Consider the following 27,040-nt stretch of genomic DNA (forward strand, 5'->3'; position numbering starts at 1 on the left):
AGTCGATAAACATATTCAGTGTCGGTAAACATAGTGTAAACGAGCGAAAGCCTTTCTGAACTTCTTTTATTCATATATTTTCTTACGTACAACAAACTCCCGAAATTAAATAATTATCACTGAATACATTCGCAACTCTCGTTAAACGTAAATTAATCAATAAAGCTTTCTTTAAATTTGACGATTATTTTAATGAACATAATACTTTAATCTAAAAAGAGTGGCGGAGAGTTTCTTGCCACCTCTATGCACTAAACTTGCGAACTGGTATTAAATTTAAATTTAGTATTAACTTAACATCTTTTCTGTTGACGTTCATAAGTGTACTTGGTAGCCTATTATGAATAAAGTAATTTTGAGTTTTGAGTTAATAAGATAAGAGGTTGATCTCCTGAAATCCAAGTCATACAAGATAAAATATTTTTTATTAAACTACCAATTGGTTAAAGAGATAATAAAATTAACTATGTATAGACAATAAAGACCAAATTTAATCAAAGTTAACCTTGTCATTATTTCGATTTTTAATATTAGGGGTGAGCTTGATTCAACAACCTTAACCCTTATTTATATATTGTGGTAAAAGGATAACAAACTTAAATTATTTCACATAAAGTAAGTAGTGTAATAATGGCGTGAATTTTGGAAATAATTCCAGTATAAAATATAATATATTAGTTGTTAACTAATGTGAATTTCGTAGTAAACAATAATATCCGCTTCATGTTACCAAAGACAATTACTTTAAGACTGATGTTACCAACATTTTTTTATTTCAGCGCCATCTAGATTATATTATACCACCATTAAAGAAAGTTTTCCATAGACTACAGAGGTAGTACTAGAAAAATATTGACGCCGTTTTATTTTAGACACGCCCTCTGTCCAATGATATGAGAGTTAAATTCAAAAAATTCAGTTTGTTGTTGTGTCTAATCGGAAACTGATTATAACGGGCGTAATTCAAGAATAATTATTCTCAATTTTACAAAAAAAGATTAAACCTATAAAGAATAAGTTGAAAATTTGTATCTAGATATGTTAGTGTCTTGTCTTGTGTAATATTTTTGTACAAACAATTGTTAAAGTGGTGCCATGGATCCCTTCACTCAGGTAGGATTCGGCTTTTATAAGACGTTATGCATCCTTGAACTTTGTTTTAATTTAAAGTAACTGAATTTATTCTTAATAACTAATTACAGCGTATGTTAGAACGAGCGCGTGCCAGACAAGAGAAAATTGATCAAAAGCTTGCTAATTCTGGACAATCTGTACCAAAGAGAAAGCCGTTGGCCGAAAATCTACTCAAAACTAACTCTTCTCCTGTAAAATCACCTTCTAAACCAGCCAGAGAGTCAATAACATCACCCAAACGCTCAATCAAGGAAACTATTAACTGTAATACGCCAGTAATTAAGAGGGTGATAGAGAAATCGGATCGAAAAGCCTTATCACCCCAGAAGGTAAAAAACGATGTTATAGTGACGAAAAAAGAGTTTAAAAGTCCAAACCGTGGCAGTTTGACTAGAAGAAACTCTGATGTTTCTGTTGAGATTAATATTTCACACAGAAATGACATTCAAATTGAAGTCCAAGTGGAAGAAAGGGATGCTCCTATAAACATTGTATATGACCCTTCATTAGAGAGAGGCAGTAATGTACAGATTACAGAAATTGAAGGTAAGCAAAATCAATAAATAAAACAGTGCACCTATAATATGTAGTGGATACCTACATCTATTGAAGGAGTAACTAGTGATACAATCTGTTCTAATTGTGTGGATTTAAATATTTGTTAGTTTCAGTTACAATCCTTATTATTGATTTGCCTTGTACATTTCATTGCACCATTATTTGTATTCATCCTTAGTACATTAGATTTTTTATGGTCTTTTTATTAAAATGTATAAGATTGGCTTTTTAATGTAAAAGTCACATTCTAACTTAGAGTTCATTAACTTACACTATGTAGATATTTCCTGTAATTATTACTCATTAACCACTGATAGTGCACCACAAATTATTTGTAAACAAAATTAACTAATGTTCTCATGGGATTGACTGCAAATACAACAGTTTAAAGTGAATTTCCTGTGTTTTTATAAGTTGGTAAGTTATTTGTAAAGTTTAGTGTGTTTGATTATTACTATTACATTTCACTAAGTCTTAGAAACGCTTCAATTATTTTAAAGACTTGAAATTATTATGTCTAAATTTATACAAATGTTTAATCTAATTAAATCATTTTTAGCCAAGCTTATAGTAGAACTTCAGCAATTTGTAAATGTTTATATATTAACTTTAATTATATTAATTACTATAATTTACATTTTTGTGAGATATATAGGTAAAGGTTTTATAAATATTCTTTCAAATAGTTTAAGATTATTCTTTTTTGTGTGTAATAGGTCAGGCGGCTCACCTGATGTTAAGTGATACCGCCCATGGACATTCACATTGCCAAAAGGCTCCCGAGTGCATTGGTGGCCTTTTTGTAAATTCTCCACATTAGAAATTCTCTTTCAGTTTTTGTTTTAGTTGATATTAATTTTTCTGCATCTGTAGGCGATCACTCTGTAGGTGTGCCGCATTTTCTGCTTTCTGAAACGGAAAAGGAGTGGCCTTTGCCCCTTTCAATCTTTCCTAAAATCCATAACATTTAATCATTCAAGCGGTGGCTAAATAGGTATCACCTCAACAGGAGTGCCCTCAGATATCTGTGTCAAATATCAAATGTATTTTTTTCTTCCCATTTCCAATTGTTGTCATTAGTAGCAAAACATGCAAACCTACACTCAGTATAGTATATTTTTATTTTTTTCCAGGTGCCAGTCCCAAAAAGCTAACGACAAAGCCAGATATGGCGGATAAGACTGATAAGACAAATGTAAGAACAAATTTCAAATCAAGACTGGATCGACTTGGGAATTTATATTCGGGTAAGCTTTCTTACAATTTGTAAACATAAAGTATTTTGTGACAATAAAATAGAGCTTAAAGGTAAATATAGTGTTGATTGATATCTTTGTTACCATTTATACGAGCAAATATCAGTACAAATAATTTTGTTCCTGTCTCACTCATTGCATGCAAAGTGCGTTTAAATCAGGAGTTTGATTCTTGGTGATAAAATTATTAAATTAAAAAGATTTGAAAGCACTGTTTGCTTTTATAAGAATTAAGTGCCATGACATTTTGTATGTTATACTATTGTATCAAACAAGAAGCTGCAACCCAACGGAGAGTTTATTGCCAGTTCTTCTCTTCCGTTCTACGCCCTTGATTAAAAGCATTAATATGTATTTCTTTACTGATGAGTCATAAGTGTACATTATGTTACCTATATGATTAAATGATTTTTTACAGCTTATCCAAAAGTATTGCTGTTTAAAAGTTTCTTATTAAAGAAAATTAATAAATTCCAGATTCACCTAACCTATCCTCACCAATACATAGAACAGAGCTAGAGTTCTCAGCAGCAACTCCACCTGCAGAGAATATTAGAAATGAACCCAAACAAGACGGTAAAAAGAAGTTTGGACGGCTAGCTGCACTCGCTGATCAGATTAACAATTGGGAAGACGACTTGAGTCATCATACCTTTGTAAGTACTTTTCACATTTTTTCAACTATAAAAGTGAATAAATTTTTACAAAATCTGTCCGGTTATTTATACATATTGAAAATAGTTTTCAAAAATATTTTGGATCGGACCTACATCTAAAAAGTTAGTTATTAGGCCGCTTTTAACACACTTAAAGTGAAAAAAAAGTAATAAGGTTGTCATGTTTCTGAATGGGACCTTATAATCCCTCATAATTTTTATTTATGGTCAAGTAGTTGATGGTATGTCACACATGTTTATATTTCTTCATGATATTTTGCACTATGTGTGTAATTGCGTACATTAAAGTTAAAGGCGCGAGCCGGGATTTTAGGGCATGACCTCAGGGTAGAGAGAGTGCTTAGCTACTAGTTGAACGTTGCTCTTTAAAGTAAATCTATAGTTTTACTTGTACGAGCCAAGGCTGTACATTTTGCTCACTCAGGCTTTCTTGGTTTTATAAGCGTGGGTCGATAACCTAAAACGTTGGAGTTACGCCCCGCAAGTATACCGAGACATAGGCACACTCTTCAACTGTAACATTGCATTCATTCCTTTTATAGCAATTAACATTTCATTATTTCGCTTATACTCTATTGTTGTACCCGAGTGGTTAATAAAAATAAAATCCTGTATTATTTAAAGCACACCGACGACCCAGGAACCGTACAGACTATTGTAAATTACTATTAATATCAATTGGTAATAATTATTTATAATAATTTCAGCAACCTGAACCAAAAAAAGTAACTCAAGTCAAAAAGAAAGAGAGAGAAGACAAGTTGGACACATCAACACTTGATGTTTCTATACATTCCATCAATGACATAAACTCGGTGCTCAAAACTACTAAGGCAATGGTAAATATAATTATACAAGTAATGTTACAAACTAATTTGTATACAACTTGGTGTTAAAAATGTTTATTAAAATAAACTTGATACATAATATTTATATTTTATAGACTAAAAATAATCAAATTTTGATGCAATTTTACACAGTTCTTGTTGTCTAGATTTCTCTTATGACTTATATTACCACTTTAGCATATTTGTATGATATTAATTTATACTAAGTAAAAGATTATAAAGTAACCATAGTAGTAGGTATTGGACCCCAATTTGTTTTTGAGTTTTTGATTTTAATGTATGGCGCCTAGCACGACGAACAAGTGTTAATTACATAAATACATATATCTATACTAATATTAAAAAGAGGAAAGCTTTGTAACAAATCATTCAAACTGGACCGCAATGTTATCCCTGAGTGACGTAGTCAATATTTATTAACAAAAATTAAAAAAGATTTCAAGCCGTGCGAAGCTATGATGTAATATAAATATAGAAATCATCACACATCACTAGATCCATCTTAATTGATTGCTTTTTTGCGTATATATTATATGTTGATATTTATCAGCTTATATATTCAAACATAGTGTACCTTTGGACCCTTTGTAGCCTATTCATTAGCATTATTATATAATAATTATTATATAACAGTATAAATATTTGTTTCAGCCAAAAAAAATCACCGAACCCAAAAACAAATGCCAGCGACTTGATGACCAGATAGTAGCTGAGTTGGTAAGTTCTAGAATTGTAAGCACTTTTCAGAGAATATTCAATACAATTGTTTTTGTAATTAAATTTTAGATGCCTATATTCTTCTTATATGTTGACTTTTGAATGTTTTTTAACATGAATTAAGGGTAGAACATAATTATGACAGCTAAGAGGATTTTAACGCTATTTTAATGAATTTAATATATGTATAAAAAAAAAACAAGTATGAATTGTTGGTTACATTTCACGGTTTTATATAGGAAATTATTTTATTGTTGGGGTTATTTTATTCAAACTCTGGCTTATTAAAAGAATTTAATTATGGTTTTTTAACCAACATTATACATATATAAGGTAAGTACCATTTCCTGTAATATAATTAATAATTATAATAGTAATATTATATACCTATAGATAACAGTTACCTAATTGCTTCATTCTTCTTTCTTTCTCGCTCTTTAACAAATATTTTTAGAACTCAATTTTGTGAATTTTATTATTAAATTTATGGATAAATTTTGAATGCTTCTAGATTTCTATTTCAGATAATTAAATATCGACTTATTTCAATCAAAAATCGAATGTGGGGAATGTCTGTTTATTTCGCTTAAACCTTCTTTCCTATGATTGGCAGCAGTCAACTTGGTGACGGTGCTTCGAAACATGTGCTATTTTATTGTTAATTTTAGATCGCTAAATTATATGAAATAGTGGTATATGGGTGACGTGGTTGCATCTATAGGATCGAAACAATGGATTGGAGATATTAGCTACGAAAATATTCATACGTACTCTTTACGGACGTTCTTCTTTTTGACAATTTTAACGTAATATGCAGTACGTAAGGATTGCGACTGCGTATACCTACAAATTATTATGTTTGGCAAAAGTATTTATTCTAGTAAATTACTATTAACCATAGGATTACATTCAAGGCATTTAGATATATTATTTAGTATACAAATTGTATATAAATGTATAAGATTATATATCTTATTTTATATGAATTAACAATATCCTACCTGAAAATAAAGAAACGACATTAAAAGAGGATTATCAATCCCTTTTTAAGCTTTTTACAATAACCTCGCAATTAAACAATATTGAATTCAATGCCGATGACTTTTACTTCTATCAAACTTCAAACTAACTGCTTTTTTCAACAGCGATGGCTGATAGCGCCATCTAGTATGTAATAAAGAAACATACAAGTTTCTTTACATATGTATATATATTCTTGGAAATCACAAACTATAAATATTAAAAGTAACAAAACACTCAACCTAGGAAGTTTTATTCCTTACAAAACAATTTTTAATTAACTAAAATACCACAATGAAAATTATACGCAACCAGAAGACAATCTTTTACACAACGCCACCATAAATAATAAAATATTCCCGCGTCTGTCACGTCCGCGCGCCAATCGCCACATTTCCGGTGTTCCCAGTTCCACCTCTCTGTTACCCCTCACTCGGTCCGACTTGCTCTGTGGAGTTTGTTTTATAAGACGGCCGTTCCTGACAGTGCGGCGTCCTCGACCGCAGCATTACTTGCACCACTAGCATCAGAACCATTTCTCTCTTCATTTGTTTCATCCCTTGCAACCTGCTCAATATTGTCTAATGCAGTCTCTGAAATATAGAAGGAACTTGTAAGTAATTTACCTAGTTTAGTGTTATAGCCTGAAGCATATATCCTGGATTAAAGGGATGAAAAATGACATTTATCTCTATTTCTCAATTACCAGTACTATGTGCGCAAGCGTGCACTCAAGCGCACACAGATAAGGTCTATCAAAAAGCAAATATTACAGAATTAGATAGCTTCAGACTTAACACAAATAAAAATAAAACTCAGTATCTTGCAATACACTGTCGTAACGACAGTGGCTTCTAGTGCTCTCATAAGCGATAATTTGTTAAAACAGAGTCCCATACATTTTGCATGTTCTCTAAGTGGCCTAAACACATTAGCACCAGAAAAATTTGAAACAGAGACCCATACTTTTGTATGTTCTCTATGTGGCCTAAACACATTAGCACCACAAAAATTTGAAACAGAGACCCATACCTTTGCATGTTCTCTATGTGGCCTAAACACATTAGCACCACAAAAATTTGAAACAGAGACCCATACCTTTGTATGTTCTCTATGTGGCCTAAACACATTAGCACCACAAAAATTTGAAACAGAGACCCATACCTTTGCATGTTCTCTATGTGGCCTAAACACATTAGCACCACAAAAATTTGAAACAGAGACCCATACCTTTGCATGTTCTCTATGTGGTCTAAACACATTAGCACCACTGACATCACTCACCAGTCTCAAAAAAAACTGAGCACGCATCCGGCGTCCACTCGCCTTGCCACAACATCATATTTTCAGCTGCAGCTTGGGTCTTTTTCCCATAGGAACCAGCTAGTAGCTCTAACTCGTAACGGTGGCACGGTAACGCGCGAATAACCTTGTAAGGCCCACGCATGCCGGAGTCCAGTTTGCCGGTGATTTGTGCAGTCTTGCTCACAAACACAAAGTCTCCGACAGCAAAAGTGAGTGGCTGCCGTCGACCCTCGTTAACGTAGGCATCCTGGCGCAGTTGATTGGTTGCAAGGAGTTCTGAAGCTCGTTGTCTGCGAAGAGTTAAAAGAGCCTCCCGATTGGGATTAGCGTTAGTAAGTGCCACATCTCGCACTAACGATCTGATGACTGGAGTAACTGCGTCAATACCGACCAGTAACTGTAGTGGTGACGTCTGCGTGGTACTTTGCTTGGAGATATTCAAAGTGAGCTGCATCCTCCACAGCACATCGGACCATTGGGAACCTTTGTTGCCTACTTCAACACGTAGCATGTTGAGAACTGTCCTGCAGTACCGCTCCGCTTGCCCATTTTCACGGTGCATACCAGGCGTGATAAAATGTATCGAGCATCCCAAATCACTGACCCAATTTTGGAATGTAGTGCTTTCGAACATTCTAGCGCGATCACATACTATTGTAGACGGCGTACCAAATAATGACACCGCATTTGAAAAAACTCGTTTTAGCTCGTCAGTGTTTTGTCTGTATAGAGAGTAGAGCAAACAATACTTGGAAAATGCATCCACTATAATCAAAACGTATTTGAAACCGTTTGACTCTTGGAGAGGCCCTAGGACATCGGTGTGTATAATAGAAAAAGGGATATCTGGCTTTGTCCAGGATTGAATCGGTTGTGACGGAGCCCTGGGAACTTTTTTATGTGCTAAACATACTAGACAATAACTTATGTACTTTTTTACAAACTGTCGCAAACTAGGAAACCAAAAGTGTCTTAATATTAAGTCAGTTGTTCTGTCCGTCCCAATATGATCATGTTCATCGTGGAACACCCTCAACAAGCTGAGTCTGTGACCCTTAGGGATGTAACACAAGAGTCGCGGGTCTTCCCCAGTTGGTGTAAATTTGTAGTACAACAAATCATTTTTTATCACATACCTAGTATCGTCAAGCTGCCCGTCTCTTAATCTAGAAATTAACTCTTGTGTCTCCACATCAGCGGTTTGAGCGATCTTCGCCCAGCTGCTTGGATTCCGAATATGAGACACATTGGCAGTGGAAAGAGGAGGATTACGGCTCAGAAAATCTGCATGTTGCATTAAAGCCCCTTTTCGATAATCTAAAGTAAAATTAAAATCTTGTAAATACACCCACCAGCGCGCAACTCGAGGCAACAGATCTTTTTTACGCTCCGTCAATTTTAATGAATTGCAATCAGTCACTATTTTAAAGGCTATACCAATCAAATAGTGGCGGAAGTGCTGGAGCGCACGTACGACAGCCAAGGTCTCCAGCTCATAGCTGTGGTACCGTGACTCTGCGCCCTGGGTGGACTTACTAAAATAACCGACAACCCTCTTTCCCCTACCGGCATGTTCCTGTAACAAAATAGCACCAAGACCAATAGCACTTGCATCGGTGTGAAGTTCCGTAGGCAGCCGGGGATTGAATATCGCTAAAACCGGTTCATTTGTCAAACAGTGAATTATATAATCGCGAGCAGTATCCTGCTCAGCACCCCACAAAAATGGTAACCCTTTTCTTAACAACTTTGCTATACATGCGGTCTTAGAAGCGTAACCCGATATGTAGCGACGGAAATATCCCGCTAAGCCTAGAAACTGGCGAACCTCCTTGACATTTGTGGGTTTTGGAGATCTAATAAGTGCATCGACCTTCCCCAGACTCGGTCTGACCTGACCATGACCGATCAATCGCCCCAAGTATTCAATTTCTGAGTCTAAAAAGCTACATTTTTTTAAATTAATAGAAAATCCCGCTGTTTTTAATGTATGTAAAACTTCTTTCAACGTGTCCAGGCCTTCCTCTACTGAATTTGACAGTAATAAAACGTCGTCTATATACGTAAGGGCTTTGCCAGCATCTATTAATGTTTTTAAAGTTTTGGAAATGATTCTCTGATAAACAATTGGTGCATTGGCCAACCCATAGGGCATTTTCAAATATTCATAATGTCCTTCAGGTGTCACGAAGGCAGTCTTGCTGATTGAGTCATCGTCCCTTATTGGCACCTGGTGAAATCCAGTAGCCATATCAAGACTGGTGAAGATTTTATAGCTGCCAAGCTTGTCAACATGGTCATCGATTAGCGGCAAGGGAAATCTCTCCTTGACAGTGATAGAATTGAGAGCCCGATAATCGACACACATTCTATCACTGCCGTCTTTCTTTTTGACCAAAATAATAGGACTAGCGTAGTCAGACTGAGACTCCCGAATTATACCCTTACTGAGCAAATCGCTGACAATGTCACGAACTCTATTCTTTTCATCTATCGAAAGTTTATAAGGACGATGACTTATCGGGGTAGTCGAAGTTAATCGAATTTCCATGCTGCCTGTGTTCACGGTGGAGGCCGCAGTGCCAGAGATAAATAAATCCGAAAATTCGTGAATTATCGTTAGTAATCTATCCCTATCTACACCAATTAATGGGGTCCTGACACTCCCATCGTCCACCGCGACCACATGCTGCACAATCGGTACAATACCAGACCTTACAAGCCGCTGTTCTCCATTACTTCGAATGTATGTCAAACCCTTTCGGTTCAGTACGTCGGTACCAATCAAAATGGGTGCATTTATGCACTGAGAAGGAACAACAAATAAATCTATTTCTAATGACACTTCAGGAAATTCTATTACTGTCGTAATTTGAGAAGTCGACTCAATTTCTTGACTTCCAATTCCACGCATCAAGCGATAAGTTGGCACTCTATTCAAATTAAAATATCTCAGTACTGACTCTGAAATCAAAGAAATATCCGACCCACTATCGATCAAAACATCGACTGGTACTTTTTGAAGTACTGCTGATATTACGTTACTTTGTTTGGGGTCAAGTCTAAGCAAAAATTTACTTCATTGATTTTTTTATCACCACTGTTAGAACGCTGTTTTTGAAAACATGAATCTATCAAATGTCCCTTACGCTTACAAAATGTGCAATATTTAACTGACCTATTCTGATTGTCGCTTAATGCAATTGGAGATGGTTTTGTGAAACTGTCACTCTGAGTAGAAGTCGTAGGATCAGCTCTAAGTTGTTTAGGACAATGCCATTTCTTATGACCTAATTTTCCACAGGTGTGGCAAGTAATTTTATTATTATCAAACCTAGACGCCTCGCGTTTTCGCGTGAAAGACGGACCTGAACTACTAAAAGAACGAACGGTATTGTTAGATTGGCGGTAATCGTATTTAGGTTTTATATAAACAGATAAAAATTCAATCAAACCTTTTGAGTGTAATTTAGCATTTGTGGCCGCGGCTTTTATTTGGGGATCGCTAATGCCTCGAACAACAATAGCGGTTTTCAGCTCATCGGATAAACCTTTAACGATATTAAGACGTAGCAAAGATTTACGCGCGTATTCCGCATAAGTAGAAAACTTATTAGAGTTTGTACTCATTACCTCAAATAATACAGAAGCCATGTCAACGTTACGTGGACATAACGATCTAAATTCTAGTTTAAAATTACTCCACGATCGATCATTTGTCACCCAATCGTTTAACCACAACTTCGCATCTCCTTTCAAACAACTACCTATCCGTCCTAAACATTCGTGATCATCCCAATTATTTAGAAGCCGGGCACGGTCAACCTCGTTGCACCAAACATCAAAGTCGTGTACATTTGGATCAAAAGGCGATATATAAAAGTTGTGAGACTTTGCTTTGAACAATGCAGTCAATGCTTCAACAATACCGCTCCCCTCCTCCTTTGCTTCACTGGTTTTCATATCCAGTGTGTGTGGAATACTACCCTCAATAATCTCTTCAGCCATGCCTGAGCCTGGCTTACTAGCAGAACTCTGTACAGCCAATGGAGTAGAAACTAAATGACTCCCGTTCACAGGACGCGACGGACTCACGCTATCTACGGATACAGGTAGTCTAGCTTCGATCACTTCTAATCTACTAAGAATCCTATCAAAAGCTACATAGCGCGAACTGTCGCGAACTGTGAACTATCGCGGCGTTTACGAGAGCTATGAGGGTCGTGCGATACATCACGACGCCTGGAAGTCCGATTCCGGCGGTTTGATGAACTACTATAGAGACTTCTACCAGGCGGCGTATATCGGGAATCTACACTATCGCGACGTGCTTCGCGACAACTAGAACGCCGTTTTTCGCGACTATGCCTTTGTCCCTCGAGTCGAGACGAAAGACCAGACATTTTGCTTTTATAAGAAATAAAACTTACGGCCGAGATGAGGTTCCTCCAATACTGAACACTAATAAGTACTAAATTTAGAAAACAAACGGTCTAAACGCGTGGTTATCCCACTTCTGATCTTGGAAATCACAAACTATAAATATTAAAAGTAACAAAACACTCAACCTAGGAAGTTTTATTCCTTACAAAACAATTTTTAATTAACTAAAATACCACAATGAAAATTATACGCAACCAGAAGACAATCTTTTACACAACGCCACCATAAATAATAAAATATTCCCGCGTCTGTCACGTCCGCGCGCCAATCGCCACATTTCCGGTGTTCCCAGTTCCACCTCTCTGTTACCCCTCACTCGGTCCGACTTGCTCTGTGGAGTTTGTTTTATAAGAATATATTAATATATAAAAAATAAGATCTTCAAATTGATCTTGAAATATTGCGTAAATTATTGGTATTTGATATGGCAGAAATTATATATGCCATATTGATTTACAGAAATGATTGCCATCATTAAAGCGTAAAACACAATTTGACGGAAAGAGACGAAAGAGAACGTAAAGAGAAGCTAAGTCTTCTTGCCTTAGTTTCTTTGAATAAGGTTTAATTCTTCAAGAAGAGTGCGTACCAATTCTTAAAAGGCCGGCAACGCACTTGCCCTATGGTACTGTCATATATCACTTAACATCGGGTGAGTTGTTATACAAAAATCTGTATTAGTTGAATCGTTTATTCACCAATTTTTTACATTATGAATAGCAAGAACAACTGTTATATTTATTTCATAGTAATAATGATATTCAAATGTTGATATGGTCTTCTCTTAGTATACGTAAGATAACCCTGAATTGTCGTACTGCGATTTGGGACTTGCGTCTGCGAACACGTTTGAAAATAATGAGAATAGTGAAGGAGTGGAGTTGTATTAGTTGTAAAAAGCTAAATAGTAATAAATTTTTCTACTAAAGCAGAAATAGACTTCGATTTTTAATGAGTAAAATTATATTTTCGAATTATAATGCGCTGCTGTCATGCAAAATGGACGGCATTTTATGTTCACTAATTAATTGAAAAAGGAGGCCACAATCCATTCTCCATTAACCTAGATTTAAACCTTTAATCCTACTTCATCCAGTTAAATTATTTAGTTTTTTTATATATCGCGAGATGAGTTAATGAGATAACTCAGAACAGAGATAATTTTAATGCAATATTTAGTTTAACATATACTCACGTAATTCATCAATATTGATTCCATTACATTTTATTAAAATTTATAGTTTATAGTTCAGACTCTCGACGAAAACAATACCATATAATATAATCCATACCATGACATCATCTCAAATAAAATTAATTGCAGCTCACAATTCTAGAAAAATTGCATTCATTCCATATTTCGGCCTACCAGATTCTTAATCATGCTTTGTCTTACTTTCCTGACATCAACACCAATTATGCAAAAAACTCATATCGCGCAGCCCGGACATTCAGCGACCACTATTTAAGCATATACCGCGATAGCTTAAACAATAAGCTATCGCGGTATATGCTGAATATGGATATTCTAAATACTCCTTGTATTGTCCATTGCGTTAACTCACCTGCATCATGAGTAGAACCAACATACATACCCTCACTTTTACACCATCACACAGCACAGCCGAATTAGGTATTACGTATTTGGTAATATTTCCTTTCGTAAATATTTGAACCTTTGTATATTATGTATTCCATCTCTGGCTATATTTTTCCTTGTATATAGTTTGTTTGCTGTAGGTACACGAAATAAATAAATATTAAAGAAAATAATGAGTTTTATCGAATAATTCAACTCCACGCCTTGCCTGTTTAATCCACGATTTATGTCACATTGGGTGACAATTTAAATAGCACTTACGATGAATACTAATCGCGTATTACTATTGCGCACTCATTTAAATATCAGCGTTTACTTTTGATTTCGTGCATTAACTAAGGATATAATTATTTCTTACACATTTAAAGCTTCGAAGTAGTTAAATAATAAAAAATCCTTCGTACAATTTGACGAACCGGTTTCTTTGACTTTTTGGGCCAATCCAATAGGTCCTTAGTCACTAATAAAAACTCTGAAATGCTTTTGAAAAATTTCAACAAATAGCCAATTGTTTGTGTATCGATTTTTAATTCGCTTAAAAAAATGTTTTTTTAAAACAGTACATAAGTAATTTTTAATGAAACACTATATATTTATTACAGAAATACACTATATATTTATTACAGACATACCTTACATACTATGCCAATAATAATGTCGAGAAAAATAAAATATAATAAAGTAATATTAAACATAATATATTATATACACAATATCGCTACTGTGAATTGACTCTGCGAACATATAAATATGTCTATAGTGTCGGAATGTCGGAGTATAAATTCCGTAAAAAAAAATACACCTTATTTTGTCAATTACATTCTCTTAGTGAGAAAATGTAGGGTAGGTAGGTAGGTTAGTTACGTGCATCGTGTTTTTAATAAAAAAAATGTTAATAACCCAAAACGTTGCTAAATGATTAACACAGAGTATTAGCGATGGTTCAAAAAATGTTGACAGCCACAAATATCTAGCCTAGTTGTGAGATTATAGGGCTTTAAACGTATAGTAATAATCATTTCCATACGCTCTAAATTAGACCCATACAAATTGTTTCTACAGATTCGTCCCGATAAGACGTGCCCATAACGATAAGATGCAATAATGTATGGCCATTGCTTTACGACTGTTTTTATGTAAGTTTTGGGTGGTCTTAAAGAGTAACTTCGGATATAAAGTGCAATTTTGAACTTAAATTTTTTATTAACTTACAGCTAGCTTCATTTAAAAAAAATACAATAATATTGAGAATTCATTTAAGGTTAAGACTATATTGGTATGTCAGTATTTACCTAATATTTAAAATATATATGTCGCAGCCAACTAGTTTAATTCGTCGTTCAATTAACAGCCTAGCCGTTTAATTAGCGGCCTGTAAAATGTTGAGCCAGTTGCTTAAACAGCTAGGCAAATGATTTGGATCGATGACGTTTCATTACTTGCCTAGCCTGTTGACTGTGACAACAATTTAATTTTAAAAGAAATATTTTTTATGTCATAATATGTTGCATCTTTTTTATTTCTGCCAAATAATGACTTTATCGTATGAATGGCCTAAGTATTAGCCAGCCAGTTTATGTAGCAAACGCTACGGCTGAATATCTTTCAGGCCGCCAGTTAAACGGCGCCGTTTACTTAAAAGGCTAGGCTGTTAATTGAACGGTTAATTAAGCAAGTTGGCTGCGACAAATATATTAAGGAGCACCTTTTGAAGACGTTTGATGTATTATAGCTAAATGTAGGCTTTTTTATTTCGTAAACCAAATAACATAAATTATATCTAAATATATAGCCAAAGATGAAATACATAAAAGGTGCAAAAAGGTTCAAACATTTACGAAAGGAAAAAATACATTTAACTAAGTAATACCTAAGTGTTGTGTGATGGTGTGAAAGGTATGTGCGTATGTGTGAATCAATGTATAAAAGCCGATTATCAGTAACAGGTGTAAAAATTTATTTGCTGGGTTATTAAGAACTAGCTGTAGCCCCAGTACGCGCATGCGATAATGACATATGAGTAGGTACCACGCCGTACCATCCAACTAAATCGATTCAAAGACAAAAGTAGAACTTAAAGCATTAATAAGCATTTATACATAATACTTTAAAAGTAATTTTTTATTTGTCCATGAAAATCTTTAGTCTCAAGCACGTTTTCATTGCGGGTTCTTTTGTTTCCACCAAAAATTTAAGTTTACGACCACCTCTGAGTTTCTTGAAAGCTCTTTGTTACTAACTTTACGATCCTACTTTGGTTTCGTTGTTTTTGTGGTATTAGCGACGGAGACTGTTGAATTTATTTAAATTATTGTCTTTTGCATATCAAGTTTTGTATTTGGACATACATAAACATATCAATTAGGTATCACTTAGATGTATGTATTTAATAATTTTTATTGAGATTTTCCTTTTATAAGTGGTTGAAGCTTTATATATATTATGCAAAGGTTTCTTCACGATGTTTTCCTTCACCGTTCGTGCGAATGTTAAATGAATAGAACGAAAATCCATTGGTGTACAGCCGGGGATCGAACCTACGACCTATCCACTAGGCCAACACTGCTCTGTTATAATATAATTACTCTATATGAATAAACTTATTATTTGTTTAATAGTATTTAAAAAGATATAAATCGTACTTAACAGTTTATTGAACTGAGTTTTTTGCCTAGGCAGTCGGTTGCAGTTTTTTATATCAACGACGTTCAGTGCGATGAACTTTTATGGTTCACTTCTTGTCATCTTATTGAATAGTCAACGGTACATAGCTCATAGAATAGTCGATTGTTTAGTTATAATTTTAACCGTAATCCCTTGACAGATACTTGTTACTTTATTGCAATTGCGTTAATTAATAAGAATTATTATATTGTTAGTATTACCTCATCTGCAACATGAGCACTCCCATATACACACCCTCGTACATACCCTCACTTACATCACAACTAAGGCGAATTAGATATTACCTACTAAAATGTATTTAATAATTTTTATTGAGTTTTACCTTTTTTATGTTTGAACCTATTTGTATATATATTGTGTATTCCATCTTTGGCTATATCTTTAGTATAATTGTTTTTTGTTATGTATAATTTATGTTAGCTGTAGGATTACGAAATAAATAATTACTGTTATTTATCGATAAATGCGTATTTTCCTCAATTAAGCATTGAAGGCTATATAGATTCAGTGTTAGGTTTGAAACACGTAATTTTATTTACGAGAAAATATTTTTATATTAAAACTAGCTGACCTGGCTAACTTCGTTCCGCCCTACAACCTTATAATATCGCTGTTACTTTAATTTAACTTATTTTAGGATTTCATTAATGTTAAGTATTACATTAATACAACTTTTTTGCAAATATAGAAATGTTTTATTGCTTGCCATTGCGAAAGAAGAATGGCAGTTTTACACATTAAGCATCTTCTCTCAAGCGTCAATATGGCGATACTGCATGTTAAGCACTTTCTGATATCCAACATCTTTTGATCAGGATCAAAGCATGGTTATGCATCTCCTCATTCACCTCAAGATCGGAATTTCTTGAACTGACACGAATTCGACGTAAAATGATGCGTAGTTTTGTGTTATGTTATGTTATGTGATCTGTTGAGATGGCACCATATGGTTTTTGCATTCGTAAAATTAATTAATTAATTTATTGTTATTCGATAACTTATCCGATATTTTATTGCTTATTCTGCTATTCGGGACGGAAACAAATCCAACAAATCAAAAACCATGGCAATCGGTCTCGAGTTATAAGTGTTGTAACAAACACGACTTTCTTTTATATATATAGATATTCACGCTGTATGTTTACGTTAATTGACTAAAGATAGTAGAAACACACCTTGCGCGGTGTAGTGTTCGATTTTCAAATATCAAAGAATATCCGGTTAAAGGCGACTCTAAATTATGTAAAATTGAATCTATTATCCAATTGTTTGTATCTGTACCCCATATTAATGTCATTGCACTCTGCCCTATTTTTTGGTTATACATTGGCCTAGTATAAACATTATTATTGAAACATGAACTTTAGTTCAAAATATCCGTATTTCTTTGTATATTTCGTGTCGTTACAATAGGTTACTTTAAATAGGATGACTATGGAATCACTATAACTATGGATTATCAAATAGTCGTTAATTTGTAGAATATTGGCAAATCGTATAAACCACAACTATTAACGGTTTAAGCCAAGACTTTGACGTTGTTAATTTATGTGCCCGCCATTGTTCCGATATCAGATGTTAATTCGGTCGAAGCGAGATTTGTCATGGTCAATGGTCATCTTTAATTAATTGACTAGAAATTTTTCAAATCGAAATGATAGAATGCAAACTTTTGAAACAATACTAATTTTACGGTACATTACAGAGAAACATTTATAGTGATTCAATAATAATAATAATTAAAAATGCAAATTAAATTGTTGTTTATTTTGTTTGATTCTTAGAAGCCTGAATGTTAATTCTGATATCAAAATGTGTAGTCTGGGGTCGACTACGAGCAACTCATATTAATATATTTGTTCAAGTTCATTTATTTATTTAAGTTTTTGACGAGCATTAGAATGTACAGTCAAAATCTGTTAAACTACATCGAAGGGACTACTCATATTTGGTCGTAAAAATCGATAGTCGTAACAGCCGATGACGTTGAAACCTAATACAATAGAATTCAGCCGGTACCTTTGATTTTGGTCGATATAACCGGTATGTTGTTCTAAACGATGTCGTAAACAGATTTGACTGTATGCATTATATGCAAATATTAAACCTTCTAAAAACCCTTTTTCATAAATAAAATTACGTTAATTATACGCTACAATTTAAAGAGAAAACCTTGCTTGCAATAGCCACTTTACCCAACGATAATATTTTGTATTTTATTTTCTGTCCGTTTAACATGTTTATTTAAAATAATTTGAAGTAGGGCGATGCTAAAATCGTCGCACAGCTAGCGCAGTAGTTTGACCCCGTAAACGGTGAATGAGGTTTCGGTTATGCCAATTAGTGTAACACAAACAAAAGACCTTTGTTTAGATTAATATTAATACAATGTGAATTTCGTGTATTTAGACGAGATTTTTATGAGCTCACAAACAAACAGACCGTCAACGAACTTGCGAGCCCTCTGGCAATGTCCATTGTCTAAAACAAAACAATAATCGTTTTACTTAATTCAATTTATATAAAGCCATGATACACCCTAAATCTTACTATACACATTTTCGATACAGTTAAACTTGTTAAAAATCTATAGTTTTTGAGTTTATCGTGTTCATACTAACGCGGTCCGCGGAGTTATATAATATGTATTGTTTCATTCTAGTAAATGGTTTGTTGAAATGAAGAAAAATGTGCCGTTTATTAACGTTATAGTTTTTATTTGTTCGTATTCATATTGGGTATTGAAAGGTTAATTTATATAATTAATTACGGTACAAAATCATAAACATGTTATTTGAACATAAAATATAGATTATAGATTTTCGCCGCAATATTTAAAAGTTGACTCAATCCCGTTCAACCGCATCTCACTCATCAGTCTCCGAAATTACATTAACATATCGTGCACATTGCAAAACTCAAACGAGTTCCGCACATGTGTCAGTCGACTGCCCAACGCCACGCGTGATCCACGACTACAACTTTATACGAATTATTATCCAATCCATTGTTTAAACCCGGTATTACGATGATGCAACTACATTAACCCGGTCTAGGCTACGGTTTTGTGTCAATAACCACGTGAACGAAAAGCACCATTGTCCAATCATAGGAGGGTGAGGGGTACCGCCGCGTCTCGGCCACCCAATCGCGGCTCGTATACGATTTCGCCCCGACGAAACACGAACGTAACCGACAGGAGCCGAGCGCTGCATCCACAACCCCCAGTGCACATCCAGCCCCCATCATGGCAACCGCGGTGGCCGCGCCGCCGGCTGTCACGAAAAAACCGTCGATTAAAAAATACAAAGCGCCTACGCCGCCTCGAGAGGAAAGCGAAAAGGACAAAGAGAACGTAGTCGACGAAACAAATGAATGCAAAACAAAAGAGACGCCGGCTAGTCCAGCTGTGAAGAGGTTATTGCCGAAATCAAATGTTGACAGAAGTTCTGTGTTATCGAAAGCGGCGATGTTCGAATCGGGCAGCCCCAAGGCAAAAGATCCCGCAGAAATGACCCTACGGGAAAGGAAAGCTCTATTCGAAAAGAATAAGGGGACTATTATAGTACCTAAAGCGCCCTTTGGACTTGCACCGTCGATGAAAACACTACACGGTGACAAAGGTAAGTACGATTTATTTTTGTTGTGCTAACGGTGTTTAGATTTCTCATGTTACATTGTCAGCGAATAGACTCAATTCAAAAACGTCTTGTTTACCCGTCGTTAGCAGGTAGATTGCGCATTCAAAGGGTTATTTGTGTAATACGATTGTCTCATTACCATTTGAATTCTTAATTTCGTCACCGTTTTATCATATAAAAGTTGACGTTTTAACAGCTGTTTTCTGATATAATACTATCGGAAAGATTTTTCGCAAGTTAAATACATATAGATTTCGTTCGTGTAATTCGTGAAGACGAAGTATAAAATATTGTTTTCCTCAATGAAATATTTTGCGAAACAATCGCAATTATTATGAAATATTTAGTGACGTTACTAGGGTAGGGTACTGTGGGTTTATGGAGTTGGTGGTTAAAATTTTATTGTATGTGGATACAATCGTCTTCGTCTATATGTTTGAGCCGGTGTTAGCTGTTTCTTCAATAGATATAGGTACATATAATATATATAGTTATATAAGTTTATGACATTTCCTGCAACGTTTCCCAATAGTGATGTAAATCAGTGTTTATGTTATATGTACATGTTATGAACGATAACGAACGATAACTTTAGCAATATCCGATTTCACTGGTAATGTCGATTTAGCTTCCTAAAACCTATTATATTTAGGAGATATGGCAATAAGTAAAAGATATATTTCTCTTCAGTATATATTTAAATTAAGAGCTTCAGCGGGCGATTCTCATCCCTGAGGTCGTAGGTTCGATCCCGGCTTATGCACCAATGGACTTGCTTTCTATGTGCGAATCTATCGCTCGAACGGTGAAAGAAAACATTGTAAGGAAACCGGCTTGCTTGCCTTTAACCCAAAAAGTCGACGGTATGTGTCAGGCACAGCAGGCTGATCACCTACTTGCCTTATGATCATAAAACAGATACAAGGCCCAGACCTAAAAAGATTAAAGCGCCACTGATTTTTATATATTTTAATTCAGTACAAGTTATGGGTTTTTTATTCTTACATTGTTTATTTATGTCTGTATGAACACTGTATTACATACAGTGAGATTATAAAGTGTTTATCCTATCGAACCCAAGAAGCGAAACGCATGTTCCCAACTGTCTTATTATTGTTCTTATCCCTGTGAGACATCCTGGAGTCACGAATTTTATAAGATTAATTCCCAGATGACATTGACAAAAGATGACTCATAGTATCAGGATTGTCTAAAAAAGAAAGTAATGAATACTTTTTAACGCTTTTATTCAAATTTTCGTTAAAGTTTTGTTTACACTTTTAAATTAAGAGATTTACGCCCGACCTCAATAACCTATCTCAATCCGTAATCCACCATCTGAGATAGTTATCGTAATCCAAATGTTGTAACAAGTGTGCCAATAACCAATCTACCGATTGTAATAGCCATCTGTCGATACAAGCTATGATTGTCATAGCCATCTGTCGATACAAGCTATGATTCTCATAGCCATCTGTCGATACAAGCTATCATGGGAGGTCGTATCGGTGTCTGTGGATAGACCTGTGTATGAAAATGACAGTTGACGAAAGCTCGATTTCAACAGTTAATTATTTTAACAGATTTTAACATATACCAGTTTTTTAAATGACAAAAAAAACTGTTATGTTTTAAACATACACTTATTACACATGTATATTTTAATGTTATTTGTACGGTTTTATTGACTTTATTTTGTTTACATTGACTATATAATATGAGGGAAAACTCGGTGAAATGGAACGACAAAGAGCATTTTATCCGTCGCCAAAAATGGATTGTCTTCATAGGGTTTGGCTATTAGCCGCGTCCACACGGAACGATCCAAAATGGATCAGTCAGATCGTTCATTGAACACAATCTGAGATTGTTGATTGATTATTGGGTTCGGGCGTTAATTTACCTGACGCTTCGTAGTATGCAGGATAATATACAGCATTGAGCTATCGGCCTTTGTTGCCATATCAAGATCAGTCTTTGTTTAACGATCTCGTAATAAACATTATTTATAGTATTGTTGTTCGTTTGTGTTTATTAATCTGTACATATGTCGTGTTTGTAGACACACCTCCGAAATCTTGAGGTTAATATTATTTTTGGACAAAATTTCTATGATAATAAATACATATTATACTTAAATTTCACTCTTTGAACAGCGATATCAGTACTGTATAAATCTTTTATGGCAAAACTCCGTTTCCAGGTCAGTTAGTGCTATAAAAATAATATAAGTTTACTCATAAACTCCACTTAGTTTACGGTAACTTAAGTTTAAATTAATAAACAATTAAATAGTTCTCAAGAGATGGCGCTAATACTCTAAAATGTCTTATTATTTTTAAGTACAATTAGTCTTATTGGTTCAGGTTATTATGCAGTATTCGTGCGATATAATAGTTCCCAAGTAATTGTTTTGTGTATGGATTACTTCTTATCATTTACATTGGTGACATAATAAGTGTAAATTAAAAAAGGTTTTGGTCCACCATACTTTATATTGACATTGATACTTATTACCCTTATATACGGGTGTTACAGAAATCAATATTGGTTTAAATTAGTTAACTAATCCCAACACGACCGTCAAGGAAATACAAGTCTATACATTTTTGTAAGCAGTATAATTTTTATATTTGAGATGTGAGTAAAATTTTAGTCAGCAATTTATTTTTCCTAGCAGAAGGCCTAGAAGATTGAAATTCTCTCCATATAGCCGCCGTTTATGGATTCTCTCCTCTCATAAACAATAATAGTAGTTGTTTGGAAGTCATATCGTCTGCTCAAAAGGCAATATTCAAAGTCCGTTACGTTACGTTTGACTACGTCCTACTACTATTACGTACGTTACTACTACTACTCAATGGCCGTATCCGAAAGTACTACCCGTAACCACGAATCGTTATTGAATGAAACAGTTAAGAATGTCACGGATTGGATGAAAACTAATATTTAAGTGTAAATATTATAAAACTGTATGTATGTATAATTCGCGAATTATAATAATAGCAGACCCAATAAGCTCAAAATCTATATATATAAAAGAAAGTCGTGTTTGTTACAACACTTATAACTCGAGAACGGTTGGACCGATTGCCATGGTTGTTGATTTGTTGGATTTGTTTCCGTCCCGAATAGCAGAATAAGCATATATAATAAAATATCGGATAAGTTATCGAATAACAATAAATTAATTAATTAATTTTACGAATGCAAAAACCATATGGTGCCATCTGTTGACAAAACTACGCATCATTTTACGTCGAATTCGTGTCAGTTCAAGAAATTCCGATCTTGAGGTGAATGAGGAGATGCATAACCATGCTTTGATCCTGATCAAAAGATGTTGGATATCAGAAAGTGCTTAACATGCAGTATCGCCATATTGACGCTAGAGAGAAGATGCCTAATGTGTAAAACTGCCATTCTTCTTTCGCAATGGCAAGCAATAAAACATTTTTGTATTTGCAAAAGAGTTGTATTAATGTAATACTAAACATTAATGAAATCCTAAACTAAGTTAAATTAAAGTAACAACGATATTATAAGGTTGTAGGGCGGAACGAAGTTAGCCAGGTCAGCTAGTTACTTATAAAAACGAGTCAGTTGAATTAGTCGTATCAACTAAGTTTCTAGGTTGTTTCTAATAACACTAGACAAAAATCTTATATTATTATTACCACTACGTACGTTACTACTACTACTACTACGTACGTTAAATTTGATATGTCAAATTTTATATATTTTTGACATACAAGAGGTCGTACTTAGTAGTAAGTCTTGACGAATCTTACCCATAATGAATAATCAGTACAATGCCTCTTCTTCAGCCTTCACCATATTTGACCATATAGCAAAAGTGGCGAACATTATTTCCGTCACGTACATCTTAAAGAAATGACTGTGCAGAATCGCTTTCGTGGAACATTTCTTATCAGTCGATCTTTAATTAAATAAAAGGTCGTTGACCGGAAAGGATCTTTTTTGTTGGTAAAAAATTTGCATACATTTAGGATGGCAGTTAGGACTCGAATCTTATAACGGTTCAAGCGGCAAGTGTTATTTTGAAATTCGAACGTCATATTATTTGTAAATTACTAGAAACGACTTGTTGTTCTTGGAAAAGGTCACATGTCGTGTGTCAGGCACAGGAGGCTGATCACCTACTTGCCTATTAGATTGACAAATTATCATGAAACAGAAACAGAAATCTGAGGCCCAGACCTAAAGGTTATTTTTGTAAATGGCCGAGTCTAGCTAGCTTTATTTGGCACACTTATGTAAAATCACAATCAGAAGTCACAATACAATCTCGTACATTTTCTTTTCTTATTTAAATAACGATAAGTAGGTTGGTCACAGAATTTCGTTTAGCACATCCTTATATGTGGTTTTTAACTTTCTCTTGTTGAGTGTCGTTTACAAGGAAAATAATGTATCAACATTAGGAGGAAACTTGTGTTATGGGTGAACCCCTGTGAGTAATTAGTAAATTCTAATTTTTCTGAAATACTATGGGCAAAGTAAAGACATCTAGAAATGGTTGGAGAATGCCTTCATCCAATACTTCCATATCCATACTACTAACATATTACAACTAAAATTTAGCTTTAAGTAAATAGTAACAGTACCATCTGCTTCTGCTTGACCGTATTCATCGAAGAGCGATTCGAATCGTCGACCAGTTACTTTCCATGATCCCTTGGCGTTGCGTAGAGATTTGCATCTTCTACCGCATTTACCATGGAGAGTGTTCAGAGGAGTTGTTCGGAGTAATACCCGCAGCTGAGTTTCATCATCGGACCTCAGGCAGAATACGAAATACCATCTGTATAACCTCGACGTCCGTCGTTCCACAACAGTTTTTGCTGCGCACCATCTCTATGTGGAACCATCTGCCCACTGATGTATTTCGGAACCAATTCGACTTAGGGGCCTTCAAGAAAAGAGCGTACCAATTCTTAAAAATGCCGGCAACGCACTTGCTAGCCTTCTGCAATAGTATCTAGTATAGGAGGAGGTCCTCCTACATAGATTTTGACCTAGGTAAGCAGGTAAGTTACCTAACTAACTAACTTTTCGCTTTTAAATTCAATTAGATTTTTATTTTGGGTATAAAAATGACGTGATAAAACAAACAGTTATAGAAACAACTGTACATTTCAAAGGACAAATGATTCAGCTATTATTTGCAACTGGAAATTTGTTTAACACACATAATTTAATATTTTAAGCAAATTTTACGATTGTAAGATATTGTATGGAATTATTACGAAAATTCTAATTGATGTTCAGTGATATGCCGCCCATGGACACTCCCAATGCCAGAGGGCTCGCGCGCAGTTGGTATGCTCTTTTCTTCAAGGACCCTAAGTCGAATTGGTTCGGAAATACTTCAGTGGGTTGGTTCCACATAGTGGTGGAGCGCGGCAAAAACTGCCTTAAAAAATGCTCAGATGTGGAACAACGGATGTCGAAGTGATACGGGTGGAATTTCGTATTCTGCCTCGACTTCTGATGATGAAACTATACTCATCAATTACATTAACATAAATTATAAACAAGCAAGGAACAAAAATATAGACCAAACAGCAAAAATAAAATGCAATTTTAAATTTAATAGCATATCGTAGTTTGGATAGAATTCAGAAAAATGGTGTCCAGCTATATAAGATTCATTTGTTTGAAAGGCAGTTGAAAAACCGGATCGTCGGATTACTTTAATATTAAATCGTATATCCTTTTTTTGTTAAAAATCTAAATGTCAAGAGACTAGTTTTTTTTCAATAAATTTATTCAAAAATGCATCTTAGCTTAATAAATTGTATATATATTTATTTTTCTATATGTAAATACGATGTGGATAAATAAAGGCTGATTCTCGAAGTAGACGGCGCATGGTAGGCAAAGTACTGATCACCTACTTGCCTATTAAATATTGCGAAACATATTTTTTTTTATCGCACCAATAAATACTACATAACCAAATTATTGAAGAATCAATTTTAAATAAAACCTTTACATTTTAAATAAGAAATAATACATATAATATTATATCTAAGATTGAATTGTATTGCTCTGAACTTACTAGAATTCACACGCTAGTACTTAGGTAACTGATATCAAACTAACTGTAATCTAACAATGTAATCTAGACTCGCTTTATTACCCAGGTTATTTATTATCTTACTATGGGTCTAGCTATTCTGAAACAGAAGCTCTCATATTATAAATTATCATAATATAAAGTTAATGTAAGTTAATGATAACTAGCAATACTACTACTAGAAAACAATTCCTTTTTGAATTGCGTATAGTCTGTTACTTTTGCCTGACGTATTTTGCTGCACCTGAAAAGTTGTGAGCAACTCAAAATATGATAACGTATAGATCATCACTCTGTCTAGACATGCAAGCAATCCCAATTTGTAAACAAAAAAAAAATATTTCTTCGAAAGTTCAGTATATATGCCGAGACAGTCGAGTTTATTACGGGCTAGGACAATAAGGCCACTAAAGAACGTACACAGCTCTGCTGTTTTAATAACTTCGGCAACTTAAAAAGTACTTTTTACCTTTAAATTGTCTTTATTGAGGATGGGTGTAATGCTATGTAGAGTGTGATTGTATGGAAGACAAGCTAAACCAAGTGATTTCGACGCTATAGGGGTTTGTCGTTAAGTAGAGCGACGTTATATGGAGGTTAAACTGTATTTCAATACATACAAAGATTTAACAATAAATTTTTAGTACATTCAATATAATATAACTCGGAAAATAATGACATATTCATTGGTTCCTAGACAAAAAGTGTACATTTATGTATATGGGGTCAGTAATACCGGAAATAAAACGAACACTTCCCATAACGATAACAATGTGGGTAATGATGGGGTGGTTCGGTTATGACAGTTAACGGTTCATGGAATTATACGTTAGAATGTAGAGTAAACAACTGTTTGACTTTTTTTTTTTTTTAAGACAATTCACACCAATTGTCCCATGCTAAGCTGGTGAAGCTTGTGTTATGGGTACTAGGCAACGGATATACACACATATTATAGATAGATATACATATAAATACATATTTAAACACCCAAGACCTAAGAACAACACCAAATGCTCATCACATCGATGTTCGCCTCAGCCGGGGATCGAA

At 34.5% G+C, this 27,040-nt stretch overlaps 1 protein-coding gene across 5 annotated transcripts in view; it reads left to right on the plus strand.

Annotated features, from left to right (window-relative positions):
- The first annotated feature begins 868 nt into the window (after positions 1–868).
- LOC125050091 (anillin) overlaps positions 869–27,040 on the plus strand; it is a 52,276-nt gene continuing 26,104 nt past the window's right edge. For 3 of the 5 annotated variants that reach the window (XM_047649684.1, XM_047649681.1, XM_047649683.1), the window contains exons 1-7: positions 870–1,113; positions 1,203–1,680; positions 2,826–2,939; positions 3,426–3,604; positions 4,333–4,464; positions 5,125–5,190; positions 19,356–19,866. In XM_047649684.1, the coding sequence (XP_047505640.1) occupies positions 1,096–1,113; positions 1,203–1,680; positions 2,826–2,939; positions 3,426–3,604; positions 4,333–4,464; positions 5,125–5,190; positions 19,356–19,866 (1,498 nt within the window). In that variant the 5' untranslated portion in view covers positions 870–1,095. Of the gene's footprint in view, positions 1,114–1,202; positions 1,681–2,825; positions 2,940–3,425; positions 3,605–4,332; positions 4,465–5,124; positions 5,191–19,355; positions 19,867–27,040 lie in introns of all 5 variants that reach the window. The other 2 variants (XM_047649682.1, XM_047649685.1) reach the window with 2 other exon arrangements.

This window comes from Pieris napi, chromosome 6, assembly GCF_905475465.1.
Source record: "Pieris napi chromosome 6, ilPieNapi1.2, whole genome shotgun sequence".
Taxonomy (NCBI): Eukaryota; Metazoa; Arthropoda; class Insecta; order Lepidoptera; family Pieridae; genus Pieris; species Pieris napi.